At 41.9% G+C, this 24,306-nt stretch overlaps 1 protein-coding gene across 7 annotated transcripts in view; it reads right to left on the bottom strand.

The window, feature by feature from the left end:
* Positions 1-636: 636 nt before the first annotated feature.
* LOC144264909 (THAP domain-containing protein 6-like) overlaps positions 637-24,306 on the bottom strand; it is a 37,457-nt gene continuing 13,787 nt past the window's right edge. For 2 of the 7 annotated variants that reach the window (XM_077816894.1, XM_077816891.1), the window contains exons 2-7: positions 9,390-9,505; positions 8,557-8,595; positions 7,696-7,903; positions 6,890-6,997; positions 6,039-6,134; positions 637-1,584 (exon numbers count right to left, since the gene is read on the bottom strand). In XM_077816894.1, the coding sequence (XP_077673020.1) occupies positions 1,390-1,584; positions 6,039-6,134; positions 6,890-6,997; positions 7,696-7,903; positions 8,557-8,595; positions 9,390-9,469 (726 nt within the window). In that variant the 5' untranslated portion in view covers positions 9,470-9,505 and the 3' untranslated portion in view covers positions 637-1,389. Of the gene's footprint in view, positions 1,585-6,038; positions 6,135-6,889; positions 6,998-7,695; positions 7,904-8,556; positions 8,596-9,389; positions 9,506-15,279; positions 15,491-18,418; positions 18,438-24,306 lie in introns of those variants that run through there. The other 5 variants (XM_077816893.1, XM_077816892.1, XM_077816895.1 and 2 more) reach the window with 5 other exon arrangements.

The raw sequence follows: 24,306 nt of genomic DNA, 5'->3' as shown, positions 1-24,306 counted from the left end.
ATGTGTGTAATGTTCTGACAACTATTGTTTATGGGATAATAAAAGCCTGGTGTGACACAGATTGCCTAACCTGATGTGCATTTATTGTACAAAGAACAGTTTTAGCTGGTGTTTTTAATTGATTAATATTTTTAATTGCAGGAGGGTATCTGGAATATCACAATTTTGAAAAAAGTGCACAACCCCCTGGTCATTGTTTGAAGATCATCACTGGATAATGCAGAACCTGATTCAAAGGCCGCTGAAGTCAGAGAAAGCCTTTCCATTACCGTCAAAGGCCTTTTAGTAGTGTCCTCAATATCTAAACTAATAGGGACAAATTCCATGCTGCGCCACTTGGGAGGCAGGGTGCAAAAGGTGCAGCCCACAGGAGGGGAAGGGCAAAGGCGGCTAATATACCATCTTTGCGTTTACCTAATTCTGGACTACTCCACTGACCAGTGCAATCCTGGCCCGGCATGAGTCTGAGCAGCCATTGGGACTGCAAAATTTATGGCAGCTTTGCATGGCTGTCTATGTGCTAGATTCACAGCCTAGATTAGCTGGAATGCTTTGTGCTCTGCCCATTCCCCTCTTGTCCCTACACGGGGGGCACCCTATGTGAAGGCTAAATATTGCACATAGTGTACACAGTAGTTATTTTTCGTAATGAATTTTAATATGTTCAATTTTAGCACGCTATATGGACAGCAGAAATATATATTGATACAATGGACTAGAATAAGTCTGCATCTATCCATACACCCCCACACACACCCTCACACCCTTTACTACGCATGATCACAGGATTTAACATGATAGTTAATGCAAATGCCGAGCTTTCAAAAAAAAAAAGGGTATATATTTCAATCCATTATGTAAACTGACTTTATAGTGCACTTGTGGATGGCTGTTGCAATGACACCATTGCATCTCTAGAAATTAATGCACTGAAAAGGTGACATAAGATGGAGAAGGGGGGAAAAAGACAAAAATGAATAACGTAGGTGCTAAATACTGTCCACTTAGTAAATGTCTACAGAAAACTTTAAAAACAAACAAACAAAGAAACAGTAAAACTCCCATCCACCCTCCATGAAACTATATATCTAAAATATATGGGGTATATATATTCATTGTCCCCGTGTGGGACAAATGAAGAGGAGACAGGGATTAAAAGAAAAGGCTGACATTCGCTCCCTGAACACCACAAGTGCCAATCTTAACGTTGAAGTTTCTAGCTTTTATATGAAAACTTCAGTAGTGTTTACATGTCTTTTTATTTAATAAATACATTCAAAAATGACATGTATAGCAATAAACATTAGTGAACATTTCTTATCCAACAGCTGGGTGCAGTGGGAGAGAAGATCTGTCATTCAGCCCATGCCCTTTGCACAGATCTAGCAATCACGTTACTTCCCTTGACAACATGTCTTTAGAGTGCAGCTTGTCCAACAAGATTTCCACATTTTTATGGAGTCTCTCTTCTTGATCAGAAGCATTCCTTAATTTTCTTCTGAGCTTGTGATTCTCTGCTAAAAGTTCATCCAATTTCCTCTTCAGAGTTTTTGGACTGTCTGTGATATGGTAATGGTGGTCTGTCTAATTTAAAGATAAAAGAAAGCAACAATGCTGGATTTTTGCTGTATTCGTTAGTATCAGAGCTAACTGGGGCTTAATTTACCAAAAAACAAACCAAAACTAAAAAGCTTCCACGTATTGCAGCTCCATGGTGGAACTGGGAGTAGGATGAGGAACTCATAACAACATGGAGCAAAGCGCTGTGGAGAGGGGAAAGAAAGTACGATACAAGTCTACAATCAGATCCATTTGCAGAGTGTCTTTGTGCCTATATAGAGCCCCACTGAAGACAAGCTAGCAGATCTGATTAAAAGATGGGGTACTAGACCTCATCTGCCAGACATAAGTACCAGAGCTCATTCTGGCCCTACTAGAATACACCCTTAGGCGTCAGCTCCGTTGATTTAAAGTCTGTAGTGGAAGAATCACTTGCTGACATGTTGCATTGCCATGTACTGGCCCCGTTTAACCTCTGCCCGCAGGAGAATCCTCAAAGGTATAAGAAGTGGACACAGGATATAGAATCCACTGAATGCTCAAATAAATAGGACATGTTAAGATAGGGGTCTGGCTCAACACCTAAGAATTTTTTAATGAGCTGTATAGCCATAGTGTGATGATAGTGTAGACTAATGTGGCAGCTATTATTTATTCAGATTTGTTAAAAGTGCACGGTGGGGTCAGCAATAACTCATCCACTGCCTTGAACATTGCAGCCTAGTGTATGAAGGCAAGGGATGCTGACCAAAACATCAAGATTCTCATGCAATCTTTAAAATCCACCTGAAAAACCATGAGATTAGCAAAGGGGACTTTGGAATAATGGCTCATCCATAGGATGAGTTTCAGAGTAGCAGCTGTGTTAGTCTGTATCCGCAAAAAGAAAAGGAGTACTTGTGGCACCTTAGAGACTAACCAATTTATCTGAGCATAAGCTTTCGTGAGCTACAGCTCACTTCATCGGATGCATGCAGTGGAAAATACAGTGGGGAGATTTATATACACAGAGAACATGAAACAATGGGTGCTACCATACACAGGGAGTTTCTTGAGCAGATGGTGTAGTTTCTTTTGGTAACCCTCAGTGGGATCAGAGGGTAATGGTTTGTAGAAAGTGTTGTTGGAGAGCTGCCTAGCAGCCTCTTGTTCATATTCCGACCTATTCATGATGACGACAGCACCTCCTTTGTCAGCCTTTTTGATTATGATGGCAGAGTTGTTTCTGAGGCTGTGGATGGCATTGTGTTCTGCACGGCTGAGGTTATGGGGCAAGTGATGCTGCTTTTCCACAATTTCAGCCCATGCACATCGGCGGAAGCACTCTATGTAGAAGTCCAGTCTGTTGTTTCAGGAGGAGTCCACCCAGAATCCTTCTTTTTACACCATCTGCTCAAGAAACTCCCTAAAAAAGCACAAGAACAAATCCGCACAGACACACCCCTAGAACCCCGACCAGGGGTATTCTATCTGCTACCCAAGATCCATAAACCTGGAAATTCTGGACGCCCCATCATCTCAGGCATTGGCACCCTGATAGCAGGATTGTCTGGTTATGTAGACTCCCTCCGCAGGCCCTACGCTACCAGCACTCCCAGCTATCTTCGAGACACCACTGACTTCCTGAGGAAACTACAATCCATCAGTGATCTTCCTGAAAACCACCATCCTAGCCACTATGGATGTAGAAGCCCTCTACACCAACATTCCACACAAAGATGGACTACAAGCCGTCAGGAACAGTATTCCCGATAATGTCACGGCAAACCTGGTGGCTGAACTTTGTGACTTTGTCCTCACTCATAACTATTTCACATTTGGGGACAATGTATATCTTCAAATCAGCGGCACTGCTATGGGTACCTGCATGGCCCCACAGTATGCCAACATTTTTATGGCTGACTTAGAACAACGCTTCCTCAGCTCTCGTCCCCTAATGCCCTATTCTACTTGCGCTACACTGATGACATCGTCATCATCTGGACCCATGGAAAAGAAGCCCTTGAGGAATTCCACCATGATTTCAACGATTTCCATCCCACCATCAACCTCAGCCTGGACCAGTCCACACAAGAGATCCACTTCCCAGACACTATGGTGCTAATAAGCGATGGTCACATAAACACCACCCTATACTGGAAACCTACTGACCGCTATGCTTACCTACATGCCTCCAGTTTTCATCCAGACCACACCACACCACACGATCCATTGTCTACAGCCAAGCTCTACAATACAACTGCATTTGCTCCAACCCCTCAGACAGAGACAAATACCTACAAGATCTCTATCAAGCGTTCATACAACTACAATACCTGCCTGCTGAAGTGAAGAAACAGATTGACAGAGCCAGAAGAGTACCCACAAGTTACCTACTACAGGACAGGCCCAACAAAGAAAATAACAGAACACCACTAGCCGTCACCTTCAGCCCCCAACTAAAACCTCTCCAACGCCTCATCAAGGATCTACAACCTATCCTGAAGGATGACCCATCACTCTCACAGATCTTGGGAGACAGGCCAGTCCTTGCTTACAGACAGCCCCCCAACCTGAAGCAAATACTCACTAGCAACCACACAACAAAACCACTAACCCAGGAACCTATCCTTGCAACAAAGCCCATTACCAACTGTGTCCACATATCTATTCAGGGGACACCATCATAGGGCCTAATCACATCAGCCACACTATCAGAGGCTTGTTCACCTGCACATCTACCAATGTGATACGTGCCAGCAATGCCCCTCTGCCATGTACATTGGCCAAACTGGACGGTCTCTACGTAAAAGAATAAATGGACACAAATCAGACATCAAGAATTATAACATTCAAAAAACAGTCAGAGAACACTTCAATCTCTTTGGTCACTCGATTACAAACCTAAAAAGTGGCAATTCTTCAACAAAAAACACTTCAAAAACAAACAGACTCCAACGAGAGACTGCTGAATTGGAATTAATTTGTAAACTGGATACAATTAACTTAGGCTTGAATACAGACTGGGAGTGGATGTGTCATTACACAAAGTAAAACTATTTCCCCATGTTTATTTCCCCCCTCTCCGCCACTGTTCCTCACACGTTCTTGTCAACTGCTGGAAATGGCCCACCTTGATCATCACTACAAAAGGTTTCCCCCCCCACCCACACTCCTGCTGGTAATAGCTCACCTTACCTGATCACTCTCGTTACAGTGTGTATGGTAACACCCATTGTTTCATGTTCTCTGTGTATATAAATCTCCCCACTGTATTTTCCACTGCATGCATCCGATGAAGTGAGCTGTAGCTCATGAAAGCTTATGCACAAATAAATTTGTTGGGTGCCACAAGTCCTCCTTTTCTTTTTCCAAAGGATGAGAACATTTCTCTCCCTAAAGCTGCATTACTGAAGCAGCACTTCCCTTGAGTTCTGGGCTCAGAGGTCGAAGTGCTAGCAATTTAGCCCTTAATATAGCATGCCATGGAAAGAGTTAAGTTCACATATGTGAGAGTTACACCTTCTGGATACCTCATTTACATATAAAATGTAATTTTTTCCCTCTGATCAGCTGGGCATTTTGTCCTGAACTAGCTTACATGGATGTAGAACCGCCTTCTACAGTTTTCAGAATTTTTTTTTATTTTTCACTTACGAAGTTAGTTTAGTGCCTAAAGGTATGTCTATACTTCCCGCCGGATCAGCAGGCAGCGATCAATCCAGTGAGGGTAGATTTATCGCATCTAGTCTAGACCCAATAAATCGACTGCCGAGCACTCTCCCATCTACTCCTGTACTCCACCGGCGTGAGAGGCGCAGGCGGAGTCAACAGGGGAGCAGCAGCAGTTGACTCACCACAGTGAAGACACTGCGGTGAGCAGATATAAGTACGTCGACTTCAGCTACGTTATTCATGTAGCTGAAGTTGCGTAATGTAGATTGATTCCCCCCCCTGCAGTGTAGACCAGGCCTTAGGTGCACCTTGACCTGGTGAAGGTACCACCTGTAAAGCCAAGAGGGTGGTTCTATCTCCATGTCCAATCAATCTTTCAAGCTTCTCTATGGCAATGGTTAACAACAGTTTCAATTGTGAGAGTGGCTTTTGAGAGGCAGACACCTGTCCACTTGGAACTGGACTGCAAGCATGTACTCATTTCATATACAGTGGCTACTGCTAAATGTCTGAGAGCTTTTGCTTCATTTATTTCTTTCCCTAAATATACAGGGAAACAGAACTACCTCCTCTAGCACTGTGTGGTAACTATAGGCAAATGCTGTCTTGAACTGTGAACAAAACATTTAAAACAAAATCATTGAACCTTTTATCTTATGTTTCAATATACTAAGATTCTCACGGATAGTGTGGAGTCAGTAGGAGTTTTGAGTGTATAAGGGCTTTAAGATTGGACTCAGTGTCAACAAGAGAACATTTTAAAAAGCCTAAAACAGAAAGAATGTAAAAGGAGGAAGTATACCCATTGTAGTTTTGATGCTCACCATTACTGTGTCCTGTGTATTACACATCCCATTGGTGTCTACCTCATGAGAACAGCTGAAGTTTTCTGTTAATCTTTTTGGGTTGTTCGCTGTTTCCTTTTGTAGAAAACAACAACAGAGAAATTTAATTCCCCCCATGAAACCTTGAACGGAGTGTGTACATGATGTTATGCCCCCAAAAAAGAATTAACGGGATACAGCTTTTTCTCAACTTTTAAAAAACTTTTCTGCCTTTCTCTCACTCCAACAGCAATGAGAAACGGGAGTCCTGTATAACCTTGGAAATTCAAATGCCCTCTTTCAGGCTAGTTCATATGCACTCACATATGGTCGCATGACACAGGTGCTTCATGACTGAATGTGAAGAACATTAATTTGTTGCACATTAGACAAGTTACTGAAAGACAAAGAGATGAGTTTTCTGATATCTAGTTCTGCTCAAAATTCTCTCCAGTGGTCTTATACTATGGGTATAATCCTGACCCTATTGAGATCAGTGGCAGAACTATCATGGTCTTCAATGGAGCCAGGATTTCAGTCCATGTATTTTAATCGCTTCGTGGCAGATGTCTGTTGCCTCACTGTAAACCCTACACATGCACATTTTACAACATTTTTACATCTTTGTATTTTTTGTTCTCCAGTAAGCCTAACAAATATTAATTGTTGCCCCAAGACCAATAAAGCACAGCATCATGCAGTATCCCAGATTATTTTTAAATGCTAAAATAAACAAGTATTTCTCCAATTCAAATTGACACAGAATTGGTCATTAATACAGGAAATACAAAAGGAAAGGCTCACGTTATGACACTATTCTTTCAGCATTCAGTCACAGTTCTGATGCTTACCGTTACCGTGGCTGGCGTAACATGCACCTCACTGGGATCTGCCTCGAGAGGAGGATTTTCTAGAACTATGCCAGCACGTTTTGATCTCCGTAGAGAATTATCTATTCTCTTCAAAAAAAAAAAAAAAGAACGCAATTAAAGTTCAGAGAGAACTTCAGCTCTCAGAATTAAGGTTGGTGGCAATGGGGTTTTCATCAGCAAAGCCAGGTTTTATAAATGTTATATTAGGTGTTGACTTCACCTCCTTCACATCTGCTTCTACAGGCACCAGATCAGGCTCACTGTTAGGAAAGAGAGCCCAGCAGACAGTAGAAACTGCCAGAGAGCTGTTGAGACCTGGTCCACATAAGTGTGAATGAGAAAGGTACTAGCCTATGCAATTGTTCATAGAAGGAAAACCTGTCCATGAGAAATTCTCTCTATTGAGATGTGATCCATACTGTGACAAATTTAACCATTCCAGTCTTTAAGTTAAGAGAAATAATATAGGCTGAAAGAATCTGAACTAGACACAAGGACACAGCTTTTGCTTTTACTTAACCAATCAGTTTTAAATTACAGTTCTAGAATGCGTAATTTAACCACTAATATACATACACTCTCTGACACCTCAACACCCCCGACCCCCAAGATTTTACTACAGCTATTTTTAGTTGACCTAACAAAGGTTTATTAGCATATTAGTAACAGTATGGCACTCTGTGTGAAATGTCACTCCAATAACCTGCCACCCGAGGCGGTTATGTACTTCAGTTGATAATGAATCAGTTATTTTTAATGAAATCACAGTGTGTCACATTTTATACCTGAAAATTGTCAGGAAAGGAAAATATAGAAGGACAACTCCCTTCCTTTAAAAATTTCTTTCCATTAATTTCTTTGAAGCAGTCAGGATTGAAATGCTGAGAACAAATCATGTCCCATTCAGATGGTGTCCAGAGTTTGCCACTCACGGGGTCAGCCCGATGTACTGCCTGGGCCCACTGCTGTTTTTTCTTATTATCCTTGGGAAACCTAAAACAGAAATAACAAAGTTCACAGACCAAAGAACGTCAGCTGGGTTTTGTTTAGTAATTATACTTTAAGGGGTGATGCTACCCATACAGTCCATTACAGTCAATGGGACAACTCACATGATTAAAACTGCACTTACTTAAGTACCTTGCTGAGTTGGGGCCAGAGAGAAACAGCATGGTCCAGTACACAGAGCATGGACTAGGAGTTAGGGACCTAGATTCTATTCCCAACTTTCCAACTGACTACACTTGTGCCCCTGGGGAAGTGACTTAAATCTCTCTGTGTCTCAGTTTGCCTGTCTGAGAACTCTGGATAATAATGCGCACCTACATTCGTAAATCACTAAGAATATCAGGGGGAAAAAAGAAGCTAAAAGATTGCAAAGTATTAGTTAGTGAGGATGGCAGGTCAATTAAATAAAAACTAAAAAGAACATACTGCTTACCCACTAGGTTTGAAAAGAGAAGGTACTCAGGGAGAAACACAAATCCCCTTATTAAAACGTCCAGTTGGATAAAAAGTTAGAGGGGAAGAAGTAATGTACATACATCTTCTAAGTTCACTAGATACACTGTAAGACTCTCACAACACAATCTCACACATATAGTGCTCACATGTTCTTTGTAAAAGGTGAAATGCTCATCACTTACGTCATTTTAAATGGACTGGACAAAGCACTGAAGAGTATACTGCAGAAAACAATTGATCATTAGCTTCAGGAAGTTTACTAGATGACCTAATAGGCTTATTTCCCTTTCTTAGTTTCTGTGATATGCATGTCACATTCATAAACCCAGTTCTACTTAATTTCATGCCACTCAGTTCTCAGAAGCAGCATAGACTCCACGTACAGAAAATCAATTACGCTTTCAAAATGGTATAATAATTTTCAAAGATTCCAAGGGAGAAATAATAACAATGTTAGTGTAGATGATGCTCTAAGAAAAATACTAAACACAAGTTGTCATACATTAAAATCTTGACTAACAGGTACTAACCCTCACTTCTCTCCCACGGCCCTTCCCATCTTTTTGTCTGTCATTCATGGCCTCTTTCTTCTGTGCAATTCCTCATTAATATAATTGAACATATGTCTTTTGTTTTAATTTAAACAACATTTTGTACTTCACCAATTGGCTATTACTCTTAATCAGGTCCCTGCACTGAAAGCCAGGACCTCACTTAGCTGTGCTGCTGCTTTTTTGTATGCTGAAATGACACTCCTCAATCAGTGCTCCTTCCCAATTCCTGACAGGAAGTGCTGCGTCCAATTCATCAGCCAGGAGGAAAGGCTTGCACTGGGATAGCTCCTGGCATCAGGCTGCCACTCCAGAATACTAGGCTTGTGAGAAGGTTTGCTTGGTCAAAATACTTAGAGGGTGAAATCCCTACTGAAATCACTGGGAGTTTTGCCTAAGATTCCACCCAACATCTGCAGTACCTGCAATCAGAATACACTGATACCCACGATCATCAGGCTCACCTATGAAAAGTTATTCCCTGCTTCCGATTTAACTTTGTGTCTGCGTTACTGCAGTTATATGCTGCACAATATTTCACCATGATAGTCCCCCTCAGAGATGGTCACTGCATTCAGTGCTGTAATGAGAAGAGAATAGATGTTTAACATATCACATTTAGAGGTAACATCTGCTGAAAGGGCATCAGTGGACAGTTTCTGCAGTACATTTCCAACTGGAAGGCTGAAAGTAGAAGTGAGAATGAGAAGTAATAATAATTAATAAAGCAAACTACCTTCTTCCTCCACATGATGTGATATAAGTGTGCTAAAACAAGTACTGAATTGATATATTCCTGTCTGCTGATATTATAGACATATACTTTACTCAGTAAAATGCAGTAATTCATGTTTTGTGTATAAATGATCATGCATAGTCACTAGGAAAAACAGCCATGTTTATTATTAAAAGAAAAGAAAAATAGCTTACCATCATTCTGAAAGCTGATAATACAATGGGCAAGCATATCAGGACATCATTAATACTATTGTGCTGTACTTAACTGAAACTGTGACAACTTTCCACATATATATTTTTTCCCAGTAGAGTGTATTCAGTAAGAATAACCTTCATTACTAAGGTGCCACAAGTACTCCTTTTCTTTTTGCGAATACAGACTAACACGGCTGTTACTCTGAAACCTTCATTACTTTACACAGGTCTGCAGCAGCACCTGAAATTTGCAGCTCAGAGAAACAGAAAAACAGCTACAATGGCATTTGCACGGCAGCCAAAATGTCAGAACAGCATTCTCAAAGTTACATCACAGTAGCCATACAAATCCATGATTACTGCTCAGCTGAGAAAGAAAGAAAGCTGAGAAATTAAATTAGTGCAATAATAGGGGATGCTGGCATAGAGGAGCCAGTTTCTATAGGCAAGGAGACTGCACAGAACCAGAGAACGGGTATACTGTGAAGTGGTAACCTATAAAAGAAGTGCAGCAAGTTATAAAATAAACACAGGAAAAAATAAATAAAAGCAAAACTGAGGATGTTGTTTTCTTTGTGTGCTCAGTGCTGAATTTGCGGTTTATTCTTTGTGGAAAGTATTGTATCTCCTTAGCATAAACAGTCTCAGTGAGGCAATTAAAGAAAACAAAAAACAGTTTCCTGCCAAATATGACTTCAAAACAAACCTATAGCAATATGACATAGTCCAACACTTCATCTCTCTTAAAAACAGATAAGAAAAAATGTATTTCAAAGGTTGCAGTTGGCTTTGTTATGCTGGAACAGTACACTGAGTATTTAATACCTGGAATGTATTTACCACAATTTTATAAAAAGTGGCATCATCCCTCTGGCTAAAATTGAACAACTAACTTTAAAATTCAAGGGTCATTTACTCAGCAGTTGGAAACATCATTCTTTGGACAAGTTGGAATGTGTTCCACAATAACTGCATTAAACAAACACCTATTAAAAGTAAATATTAACAGGGCTTCATTTAATGCAGGAGAAAATGCCAGATCACATTTTTATTTTCTTTAGAAGGTTGAAGAATGCAACCCTTGAATACAGAAAGACAGCTATATCCGTTTTGCATAATCAGGCCTAAATCTGCAAAAATCAGGTCAAGGTCTAAAAAGACATGTCAGAGAAGGGACATAGCACAAATTCCTTTTGTTTTAAGGCCTGACTGATCCAATGCCCATGGAACTTAATGGGAGTCCTTCCACTGACTTCTGTGGGCACTGAATCAGGCCTCTCATCATGTTGAGAAATTTGTTATTACTAGATTATATTTCTTACAAGTTTCTTCTTGCACTCCTTTACTCTTACAGCAACCAGAAAAATAGTACTTTGTACATATTACCTTTATTCACTGTTAAAGGAAAATCTATATTATAGAGCTTTTTAAGGGAACTATTATCAAAGTCTAAAATTATCTGAAATATCAAGATGAATTAGCACAACATGAACTGAAACACTGAAGAAACTGCATGTCAACTAGTCATATACTTTGTTCTTAATTCTATTACTTTTATATTGTGTAAAAGGATTGCATATAAATTTAATAATCAGACCTACTGAAGAGCTAACTCCAATCTAATTTGGAGACACACGTGAAAAGGTGGGGTTCTCTTTCACATTATAGCTAAATAAACAGCACAGAAACACCAAAGAGACACCATCGTCTCTGTGATTAGGACAAGAAAAATATTACCATTAGGGTTTTTAGCAAAGCTGATAACCACATTATGCAATCAGTGTCCCCCTTTACAGCCCATTCAGTGAACTATAATATTCTAACACTTATCTGAGGAGGGACCAAGCAAAGGAATTTGTTAAAAACTGGCAAATAATTAAAAAGACAGAAAGAGGCAAGTAAATTTGTTATACAAGAATAATAATATTGGTAACATACACTACTTTTGGAAATATCTCCCATGGCTACCTCAAGGATGTTATCAAGTGAGCTGCTGACTCTCCTGGAGAGTAATAAAAGGCAGGAGAAGACTGAAACATCTTCAGAAATGTTATTTAAGGGGCATCATCAATCATCACACACACACACACACACACACACACACATGCAGTCTCTTCACAGGTACACTTCCTTGGTTTTGGAAGATGGAGTGACTGGGTGGGAAGAAGACAGGGCATGGGGAAAACCGTTCTCAGCACTATCACTGATGTATTTATTAATTTATTTATTTTTATTTTTATTGTGCTTAATGCAGATTCAAAGAACATCACAATTAATTTAACACTCTTTCAATGCAAAATGTACTATTCATTTAATAATAAAAAGTGAGACTAGACAGGTGAGGAATGGTGTCCCTAGCTTCTGTTTGCTAGAAGCTGGGAAGGAGTGACAGGGAATGGATCACTTGATTACCTGTTCTGTTCATTCCCTCTGGGGCACCTGGCACTGGCCAATGTTGGAAGACTGGATACGGGGCTAGATGGACCTTTGGTCTGACCCAGTATAGCCGTTCTTATGTAGACCATAAGAGAATAGAGATTTCACTGAAGCATGGATTGGAAAGTAGTGGGAGCATCGCTCACTAGGGAGCTGTGCTGCCATGGAGGGAATCATGGGAAGTGATGGTGGAGGAAATGGCCTTCTATGCATATGTTTTGACCTGGAGTGGCTGCCCTGACATCTGGAATTATCTTATAGCACTCGGGATGTCTTCAGTTTGGACGGGTAATGTCACCTGCCCACGCTAGAAGACCAGGAGGGGGCACACCCCATCTCTCTCCCACTAGGTAGAATTCTGTGGCTGTGAAGCTATGGAATTTTCCATCTAATTTCCTTGTTGTGTGGAAGGGCACAATTTTCCCTAAGAGACTAGAATACTCTTCCTGGCCTGAAATGGTTAACTCAAATTCATACATACATTTACATACAAAATGGTGCTATCATTAAACTGACTCTTATTGGTGGATAACTGTGCCCTGCAATTTTATATCATAAATTCTTGCTTCACTTACTGGTACTTCTTTTCCTAGAGGCAAACACACAAACCAAGTGTGCATGTTACATTTTTCCTCCGTCACTTGTCTGGGTTCTGCTACATAATCTCAATACAAATACTTTACTTTTCTAAATGTAACGTAAAGACCCTCTTGTATATTTGCAAGCACCCTCCTGCATGTCACATTCTGGTGTTACGAATTGCTATCAGAGCTGTTTGGGTAATACCAAGTAGTTCTTAGAACCACCCAATAAGCACATTGTCATTCAGGAAAGAGGTATGCAGCGCAAATCTTCAAAACTAGACAGAAACACAGCATAAGAGAGGGAATTTAAAACTATGTTTATTTCTGTAAACAAGGAGAAAACCTTTTTTGATAGCATGAGAAGCAAGTCTAATCTAGATGTGAAGATTCTATAGTTCAAGGTCATTTTGCTTTTGGAGAAAAGGGGTGCTGAGAATGCCATGTCCTCTGCTGTGACTGGTGCACTGCTCTTTGTTAATTTAGAAACCAATCCTACCTGCCCCCACCCCATCTCCCATTAAGCCTTGGACAGAGCAGAACGAATGTCATTCTATTCCATGGATGGGTCAGGATTCCCTGTGCTGCTTGGGGGATTCAGACCCTATACACACAATGGAACTTAGCTCTGTGTAGGCTCCCTGCATTACATGGAATGAGATTGGAGCATTCAAGGCTATGCCAATCCACTGGCTGAAAGGTGTTGTGAGGGGACGGAGGCAGAGCAGTAGTGGCCACAGAAAAGGCCCTCGCCACATCTCCCCTGCACATATGCCCTGTATTGAGATAATGTGGAAGAAGATTTCGATCTCACTGTCACACTGTGTACTCCAGAGAATCAAAAGTAAAATCTCAGCATTTTACAACAGAAAACAATCACAGCTGCACTTAAATAGACACTTCCCTTTTTACACTGATTTATATTACAGTTAATTTAAAATCTGCATCTTTTGATAGCTGTTCATTGAGTTTACACAGCTTATATTTTATAACCTCAAAACACGGATGCATTAAATAGGAGCAGAGTTAAATGTGTTTGAGAAAAAATGTTCTAGCTTTCACAGTTACAAGTGCTATTTGATATCTATTCAGATGGACCATATATTTCTCATTATCTTCTTCAAATCTTTAAATACTTTATTTTTTCATATGTGTTCGTGGAGATGAGTAAACCCCCTCCAAAACCTTTGGTAGCTCAGGAATAAGAAGGGAACTCCCCATTCAAGGCCCTTGGCTCAGGAATTTGCTTCCCTCCTTGGTCCATTAGTGCCTAGATTTTGCACCATTCCAGGCATGCTGCAAAGCCCAACTTATCTTACAGGCATCTAGGAAGGTTGGGAGCTGATAGCTGGAGGGGCTGTAAAATGAAGAACAATTTAGGTGGGGTCTCATAATTTGGCTGCCTAAAGTGTCTTTAGTTTTTGTGTGAGAGTCTGTTAAGTAGAACATTTGTAATTGGAAAAACTGATAAACTAAAACATTGTATTGAACATTTTAGACTTTTTGCAAGTTCTGTTTTGGGAGGTTCTTGGTGCTCTGGTTCAGTACGGTGGTTTTTGCTCTTCCCACAACAAAAACAATATGAAGAAACAACACAGCACAGCAGGATCCCAAACAACTGTGCTTATTAAATATACACAAACATACAAAGCATAGCTACACCCGTACCTCTGCTCTGACTGGTTTCTGGTGGCTTTTGAAAACGTGTAACACAGTGGGTACCACTAGAGGGCTCACAAACTCTTTAAAGAGATACTAACCTAGTCAGATACACTACATTTGGTGCTACAGGTTTTAATAAAACAAAACAAAAAAAATTTTGGAATGTAAAAATAAAAGCATTTCATATTATTGTGCTTTCTTAAAAAAAAATACAAGAAAATGTAAAGCATCATGATTAAAGACATTTTGGTGAATAACAGACATCAACATTCCTAAACACCATGAATCCAGAACTACCACAGGTTCATAAAAACAAAAACAAAACACAACTGAAACATTTTTGACAAAACCTGGTTTGAACTGTACGTAGTAGCTCATGATATTATGTAACAAAAGTGCATGGTACCTATTGTAATACACACCCAAGCAAGAAATAATTGTGTGCCAAAAATCCCAAATCAAAACAATAAAAACCTTAATATAACACTAGCTTGAGATTTTAACTATGAAGAGATGGATTTTGATTTTCATACACACTAAGGCCCTTTTATGCCACTCTGGCAGAATAAAGAGGCCTTCAAGACAAACATAATTTCATTTATACTCACTTTAAAGGAGCCTTAGAACACAGCTATACTACACACTTTGGTTGATGCAAATTACATTGGCAGACAGCCACCAAAACTTGTATATTGCTGGGGAGTGTGCATACATGGCTTGCATTGACACTGCAGGTACTTACCAAGAGTGCGTTGATGCAAAGTGCAGGGCGCTGCAGGTAGGCACCTCAGTGTGCCACATGCTGCCATCTGGTGCATTGCCTTTTGGAAAATTTTCAGAATATGTTGTGGATAGAAATGACTTGCCCAGGGATCTCTGGATGCAAAGGTCCAGTTCCCAGCATGCAACGTGCTGAATTTCCTAATGCCATCCATATCCCATAATTTTCATGCCTTTAAAAAAAAAATCCCAGAAACCTGTACAGCACTTTTTAGTATTCACCATCTCTCACAGAAGCATGGAGCCAGCAGAGCTCTGCACTGTTCTCATGAATGTTGCAAATATAGGATGCTCAATTCTCTTTTTTTTGGAAACCCACAGAAGTACCACAACAATGGGGGCCATAACAATTTCTTCGAGCATAGCTTGCTAAGGGACATAGTGAAAAACAATTCAAGTTGTGGGTGGTGTTCACAAAGCAACTGCAGATGATGGAGCAGTACTTTTGGGCCCCAGAAACAAACACTGACTGGAGGGATCTCATTGTAATATGGGTTTGGGACGATGAGCAGAGGCTGCAAAAGTTTTGGATACAAAGGCCACATTCCTGGATCTGTGTACCAAGCTCACCTCAACTCTCCAGTGCAGCGACACCAAAATGAGAACTGCATTGACAATGGAAAAACAAGTAGAGATCACTCTCTGGAAGTTTGCAATGCCAGATTGCTACCAGTCAATGGAAAATCATTTTGCAGTTGGAAAATCCACAGTGTGGGGCTGCCATAATGCAAGTATATAGGGCCACTAATCGTCTCCTGTTAGGGAGGACTCTCAGCAGTGTGCAGGACATAGCGGATGGATTTTTGCAATAATGGTGGTTCCTGAACTGCAGTGGGGCAATAGCATGTATATCTGTATTTTGGCACCTGCCCACCTTGCCACAGAATACATCATTAGAAAGGGCTACTATTCTATGGTTATGCAAGTGTTGGTGGATCACCGGGGACACTTTACCAAGAACAATATGGACTGGGGTCAGGGAAGGTGCATAACACTTGCATCTTTAAGATCACAGGACTCCTCAGAAAACTGCAAGCATGAACATTCTTTCCTGACAGGTTTCAGAGTAACAGCCGCGTTAGTCTGTATTCGCAAAAAGAAAAGGAGTACTTGTGGCACCTTAGAGACTAACCAATTTATTTCAGCATAAGCTTTCGTGAGCTACAGCTCACTTCATCGGATGCTCAAATAAATTGGCTAGCCATCTGCAATTAAAATGCCAATAGTGATGCTGGAAGACCCACCCTACTCCTTTCTCCCCCGTCTCATGAAACCATGCACTGGTCACCTTGACGGCACCAAGAAGAAATTCAACTACTGGCTCAGCAGGTGCAGAATGATTGCTGAATGTGCTTTTGGTAGGCTGAAGACACTCTGGCAATGTTTACTTTCTAGCTGGATGTCAGCAAGAAAAATATCCCAACAGTTATAGCTGCCTGTTGTGTTCTGCATAATATCTGTGAGGCAAAGGGGGAAAAGCTCCCGCTGGGGTGGAGCTGGAGCAGCTGTCTGCCAGCCACAAGGGCCATTATAAGAGCCCCGTGTGGGGCTATACAGTTGAGGGAGGCTTTGAAAGAGCACCTTTAACTGTCAGCCACAGTAGCGTTCGGTTCTGGATTAGTCTTTGGAGTTGGAGCTTTGGGTGCTGCTAAGAATTGTGTACTGCTTGCTGTTCATTTATAAATATGACTAGGTGTTTTCCTGAGGCTATGAATTACATTGTGCTTGCTGGATATTAACAAGTACTGTTTGCTTTGAGTACTGATATGCATTCTACAATGTGTGTTGTGAACTAATAAAGATAATTTTATTCTCCAAAAATAGAACTTTACTGAGTGGGGAAAACAGTGCAGAAAAACAATGCAAAAAAATCCCACAGGCAATGTAATACAAAATTCTAACAAATTAATGGAGTGAAACTTTATAAGCAAACATTTCTGTCCACTTCCGTGCACAAGTGTAGTCTGTTGTGGCTACCCACACACCAACCATGGTGAAGCCGTGGTTTTCCTTGCTGTCCCTGGCGAGGAATGATAGGGATAAGGATGTTCCCCTTGATGCTATGTGGTATGTTGGGAGGGGTAGAGAGCAGAAATCATGAAGTTCTCCAAGAGCTGAAAAGGCTGGAGCGTCTAACGTTTTTGGATCTATAGGTCAACCACGTGCTGCAGCATTTGGGTTTGCTGCCTGAGAAGTCCCATTATGTCCTGGTGTATTTCCCTCTCTTTGTCCTGCTGAGACTCCTGGGTCTCTCTCTTGTCCTTTCTTTCCTTCTTTAGGCTGTCAGTCATATTGGCCCTCCAAGCCCTTTGTTCATGGTCTGATACAGCACTGACTTATAGTATCTCACTGAATATGTCCTCTTCTTTCTCTTCCTCATCAGGGTCAGGTGTTCTGCAGGTGTGGAATGGGGAAGTACCACACCGGAAGCAGCTGATTTAAAAAAAAGACAAGATGTACCACTGCATTTACAGTTCCAATGGAAAAGATAAGTTTCACAACTCACTTCCCTTATGCCCATAAATGTTTAGTAAATAATGCTTATTGACACTTCAGCTTTGGAGCACCTTGGCACAGCACTGCTCTCCAGCCAGAGGCATAGTTAGCATGGTCTGCAGGGGTGGAAAGGAGGGGGTGGGGGGGTGTTGGTTTTGGTTGATATCTTTTATCCAAAGGCACAGAGAACATAACTCCTACTGGCATTCTGAAGCTGCCTGGGCCCATGTGACACTAGCCTATTTACTGCAATGATGCCAGCCAAAGTAATCACAGAGTGGTGTGGGAAAGTGTCTTCCTGCAGAAACAATGAAGGCAGCCATCCCCAGAAACCTTCAAAAGAGGATTGCAGAGTATCTCCATGGAAGTTTCATAGAGATCTCTCAGGATACAAGGGACAACCCTCTGTACATAAAATAATGTGCTGTGCATCCCCCGCCCAACCCAATAGGGGAATGAAAACTTTACCTGTTTGTTGTACCTTTATTTCTTCTCAGATAAGCAAATGAACGAAAAGTTGATATCTTTATCTTGTTAACTTGGGGATGGGCCAGGTGCCATATTTAAATTTAAACACTGTAAGGAAAATGCTTGAATGCACTTACTCTATTTCCTTCATTAGGCTCATCCATGTGCACTTGGTGGGACTGGCTAGACTGTGAACAGACCCTGGCTCACGGCATAGCTGGAGCTCTCCCCCCACCCCCTCTGCTTTCTCCTCTTCCTCACTGTTCACAGCAGAAGTCTCTGTCTCAGGCTCCTCTGAGGTATCCATAGTAGTCTGTGGGCTGATGGGGTCTCTGCCAAGTATGGCATGCAGCTCATTGTAAAAACAGCAGATCTGCAGGGCACCACCAGATCTATTGTATTCCTGGCCAAGTTCCTTTGCTTTCATGCAGCACTGCTACTGAACCCTGTCATATCCCTTTGCCAGCATCCCCCATGCAATCTATTTTAGATGTCCACATTTTTACGACTGATCTATAGCTGTGCTTAACACAGCTGCTTCTCCCCACAAGCCCAGAAGATCCTATAACTTCTGTCTACTCCAGGCAGGAGCGCATCTATGATATTGTGCTGGCACAGTCGACTGGGCAGTTGCATACAAGGAGAGCTGCTAGGTGTGCTCACCAAGGTAGGCAATCAAGAAAAGGCATTTCAAAAACATGTAGGGGGCTTCAAAGTGGGGGTAGTTTCCAGTATCTGTGACTTCTGGGCACTTAAATTTTCAATTGTGACCAGAGTGTTACTGTTGTAGAGAATGGGGCATTGTGGGACAGTTGTTGGAGGATTGTTGAGTTGACACAGGTCATGCAGCGTCTACACTCACACTGCACCAACCTCCGTAGGTTAAGGATGGCTCCATGCTGTTCGTGGAGGTGGTTTTACTGCGTTGATGTAATGGGGCAATTACATTGGCTGGACACAAAGTTGAGTATAGCCATGCACAAACAGATCAAAGCAAGGGGATCTACTTGGTAGCGCAGACCAGCCCTAGTGCAAATGACACTTGTGTCTGTGCAATAGAGTTAAAGTCTTCCTGTTAACATTAACTCTTCTTTCTTCATTTGCATTAGATCAAACACACCACAGTGCTACATGCCTCTAAAAACACTTGAGATGGAACACTATTTTAATGTCTATATTACATGATCAAATAACATTAATCTATGCTATAAATATGGAACACTACTGTATACATGTACATCTACGGCTACAGACAACAGCTCAGCTGCCTACACCATATTATTTGCCAAATAGTGTGTCCTGTTACATAATTGCACAATACTGTATAACTCAAGACTCTGTCATAGTGTATCAGGCCAAGGGGACAGAGGCAAGGTTCCTGTGAAAGTGCCAGCTCTTGCCAAGGCTTTAGGCCTCAGCTGAGCACCGACAAGCTCGTGCATGGAAACCAAACTAACCTACCTGTATGTTAGTATTGTTCAAAATAGGTGTTGAACTTGCGAAAATGTGTTGGTGTTCATACTCTATACAACGCCGGTTAATTGCCGCATGCGTTAATCTTACTCGTAACATCTGTATCCCATGCTATAAGGTAATATGTAGGTTTTGCTTTATAACTGTAAAAATGCCTGCTCTGAATTTGGAAACCCAGGCAGGAGGAGTGGTTCTCCAGCCCATCAAGGAGGACTATCAAAACTAAGTGGGCCATAGTGAAACATGCTACAAAGATGGGGTTAATGACCCTCTTACATTGTGAAGGTGATATATGCAAGAAAGCTTGTCCCATCAGCTTGAATTCTGGAAGAAGGAAATAAAGATAGTGACATAAAAATTCTTCATCTGTTTGCTGTTTGGACTCTCATAGGACTAGAGCTAAGAAACAAAAGCAGAGATCCCCAGTGTTAACCTGGGTGAGCCCTAAAAGGCATACAGTGCTGACAGGTAATTACTGCTCTGTCACCTTTTGGAACCATAGACTAACTCATTTGTGTACATATGTTCCCCACTTTAACCTGCAAATAATTCTCTCAATTCTTTTTCCTAATTAATAAATCCTTAGTTAGTTTATTATATGATTGCTTACAAGCATTGTCTTTGATATGAGATCTGAGGTACAAACTGACCTGGGTAAGTCTAGTCTCTTGGGACTGGAAGCAACCTGAATCTTTTGCGATCTTTGGTATAAAACTATGCTCTAAAGTGTCTTAGCCTAGCTGGGAATGGGCAACAGGGGATGGATCACTTGATAATTTCCTGTTCTGTTCATTCTTTCTGAAGCACTGGGCATTGGCTACTGTCAGAAGACAGGTACCCGGGCTAGATGGACCATTGGTCTGACCCAGTATGGCCATTCTTATGTTATGTTAAAGCACAGCTGCTACTCCTCCTGCCAAGCAAATGGGTTGAGATTGGGTGGAGCTCCTCTCCCCCAACCCATTGGTCAACCAAGCTGGTTTGGAGTGAACAGAAGCAAATGCTGTGCACCATAAAGAGCTGTAGGAAAAAATATTCCCCCTCAGGAGCGAGGCAGAGACAGGAAAGGATGTGTGGGTCTGAACTGGCGTCAGTGCAGCCACGCTATCTAGCCCCAATTCAGTGAAAAGGTGAGGGAAACACAGGGACTTTCCATAAGCAATGGAAGACTGGAGGCACTCTGGAACACAAGACACATTTCTCAGAGGTCTTCCATGTCAACTGACCAGACTAGGGTGATGAACAATGTTTCAAAGAGCTAATGGATCGATGATTTAAAACATGGACACAGCTTCTTTTCAAGAGATAGCATACAAAATTTTGTTTGTATTACAAGATCATGCAACTGAACACAATTGGGGTATGATATTTTGCCTATATACAGGTTAAACTGCATTTGAGATTTACTAGGGGATGCAGGGCAATAGCATCCCCATAAGGAACATCCTTTAAAATACAAGGCAAGTCGTCACTCAGGACCAATCTTATAAGATAAGACAAGCTCCAGCTTGTGGCAGTAGGACTGAAAGCTAGTGATTTTTTATCTAATTTCCCAAGTTACAATTAATGCAACAAGAGCAGGACTCAGACCTAGATCTCTTATATGACATCATTATTAAACAAGATATTATTATGGCAGAAATTTGTACAGTGCCTAGCACAGTGTGGTACTGGTCCATGACCGGGGCTCATGGGCACTATGGTAGTACAAATAATAAATAAATAAATAAATAATAATAAAAGAAGTCACCAAATGTCACCGTCACACATAGTCTTGTAAATTACTTCTATTTGCATATGATCGCTATATACTCTGAATAAATGCTATATCTTATGTTTGTGATGCATGTTCTTTCGGGGGAGATTTTGGGGGAGTCTCTCTAACTAGAGAGTCAGGTCTAGACTCTTGGGCTATGTCTACACTTAAAACGGTACAGTGGTGCTGCTATAGCACTTCAGTGTTAAGAATACCTAGACCGATGGGAGCGGTTATGCCATCAGTGTAGGTAATCAACCTCCCTGAGAGATGGTAGGTAGGTCGATGGAATAATTCTTCCATCTACACCAGAGTAGGTCAGTATAACTACATCTCTCATGGGTGTGATTTTTCACAACCCTGAGAGACATAGCTATACTGATATACATTCCTAGTGTAGACCAGGCCTTAGTACAGAGTTGCTTCCTGGGAACTGACTGGGGTCTGGGTTGACATTCATGAAGGGGGTTGTTTGTGGTGTTGTTTGTGACCACCTCTGTTCAATGACTGGTGTATAGAGTGTAAATGGACAAGTTACACTAAGAAAATATCCAGACTCCATAGACATTACTGATTTCTACTCCAATGGGAAACTGACGTGCAATGACATCTACCACCACTTGGCAAAGGAAAACAATATTTAATATATTCATTTTTTCAAAATAAAATTGTACTTTAAAGGCAATGTTTAAAATTGACTTCAGGTCATTACTACAAGAAAGAAGCAACCAGCCTGGAATTCTAGAGCCCTGATTCTCAGTTACACAAAGGCCATTTTATGCTAGTCTGGCACCACAAAAGGCCTGAAAGTAGGCAGAAACAGCCTTCTGAGAATCCCCGATCTGCAAAGATACTCCTGTAGCCAGAGTACTGCCGGGGTTGGAGGCTCTATTCCCACTACCTGATAGAGAGGGCATAGCTAAAGTGAACTGCACTACAGCTGACAGATTTCAGAGTAGCAGCCGTGTTAGCCCTGGTCTACACTAGGACTTTAGGTCGAATTTTGCAGTGTTAAATCGATGTAAACCTGCACCCGTCCACATGATGAAGCCCTTTATTTCGACTTAAAGGACTCTTAAAATCGATTTCCGTACTCCACCCCTGACAAGTGGATTAGTGCTTAAATCGGCCTTGCCGGGTCGAATTTGGGGTACTGTGGACACAATTCAAAGGTATTGGCCTCCGGGAACTATCCCAGAGTGCTCCATTGTGACCGCTCTGGACAGCACTCTCAACTCAGATGCACTGGCCAGGTAGACAGGAAAAGAACTGCAAACTTTTTAATCTCATTTCCTGTTTGGCCAGCGTGGCAAGCTGCAGGTGACCATGCAGAGCTCATCAGCAGAGGTGACCATGATGAAGTCCCAGAATCGCAAAAGAGCTCCAGCATGGACTGAACGGGAGGTACGGGATCTGATCGCTGTATGGGGAGAGGAATCCGTGCTATCAGAACTCCGTTCCAGTTTTCGAAATGCCAAAACCTTTGTCAAAATCTCCCAAGCATGAAGGACAGAGGCCATAACAGGGATCCAAAGCAGTACCGCGTGAAACTTAAGGAGCTGAGGCAAGCCTACCAGAAAACCAGAGAGGCGAACGGCCGCTCCGGGTCAGAGCCCCAAACATGCCGCTTCTATGATGAGCTGCATGCCATTTTAGGGGGTTCAGCCACCACTACCCCAGCCGTGTTGTTTGACTCCTTCAATGGAGATGGAGGCAACATGGAAGCAGGTTTTGGGGACGAAGAAGATGACGATGATGAGGAGGAGGTTGTAGATAGCTCACAGCAAGGAAGCGGAGAAACCGGTTTTCCCGACAGCCAGGAACTGTTTCTCACCCTGGACCTGGAGCCAGTACCCCCCGAACCCACCCAAGGCTACCTCCTGGACCCGGCAGGCGGAGAAGGGACCTCCGGTGAGTGTACCTTTTAAAATACTATACATGGTTTAAAAGCAAGCATGTGAAAGGATTAATTTGCCCTGGCATTCGCGGCTCTCCTGGATGTACTCCCAAAGCCTTTGTAAAAGGTTTCTGGGGAGGGCAGCCTTATTGCGTCCTTCATGGTAGGACACTTTACCACTCCAGGCCAGTAACACGTACTCAGGAATCATTGTACAACAAAGCATTGCAGTGTATGTTTGCTGGCGTTCAAACAACATCCGTTCTTTATCTCTCTGTGTCCTCAGGAGAGTGAGATATCATTCATGGTCTCCTGGTTGAAATAGGGTGCTTTTCTTCAGGGGACATTCAGAGGAGCCCGTTCCTGCTGAGCTGTTTGCCTGCGGCTGAACAGAAATGTTCCCCGCTGTTAGCCACGGGGAGGGGGAAGGGTTGAGGGGGTAGCCACGCGGTGGGGGGAGACAAAATGCGACCTTGTAATGAAAGCACATGTGCTATGTATGTAATGTTAACAGCAAGGTTTACCCTGAAAGACTGTAGCCACTGTTTTATAAAATGTGTCTTTTTAAATACCGCTGTCCCTTTTTTTTTTTTCTCCACCAGCTGCATGTGTTTCAATGATCACAGGATCTTCTCCTTCCCAGAGGCTAGTGAAGATTAGAAAGAAAAAAAAACGCACTCGTGATGAAATGTTCTCTGAGCTCATGCTGTCCTCCCACACTGACAGAGCACAGACGAATGCGTGGAAGCAAATAATGTCAGAGTGCAGGAAAGCCACAAAATGACCGGGAGGAGAGGTGGCGGGCTGAAGAGAGAAAGTGGCGGGCTGAAGACAGGGCTGAAGCTCAAATGTGGTGGCAGCGTGATGAGAAGAGGCAGGATTCAATGCTGATGCTGCTG

Source organism: Eretmochelys imbricata, chromosome 5 (assembly GCF_965152235.1).
Source record: "Eretmochelys imbricata isolate rEreImb1 chromosome 5, rEreImb1.hap1, whole genome shotgun sequence".
NCBI classification, from domain to species: Eukaryota; Metazoa; Chordata; order Testudines; family Cheloniidae; genus Eretmochelys; species Eretmochelys imbricata.
The sequence above is the reverse complement of the archived record's forward strand: the minus strand, read 5'-3'. Positions and strand labels throughout refer to the sequence as shown.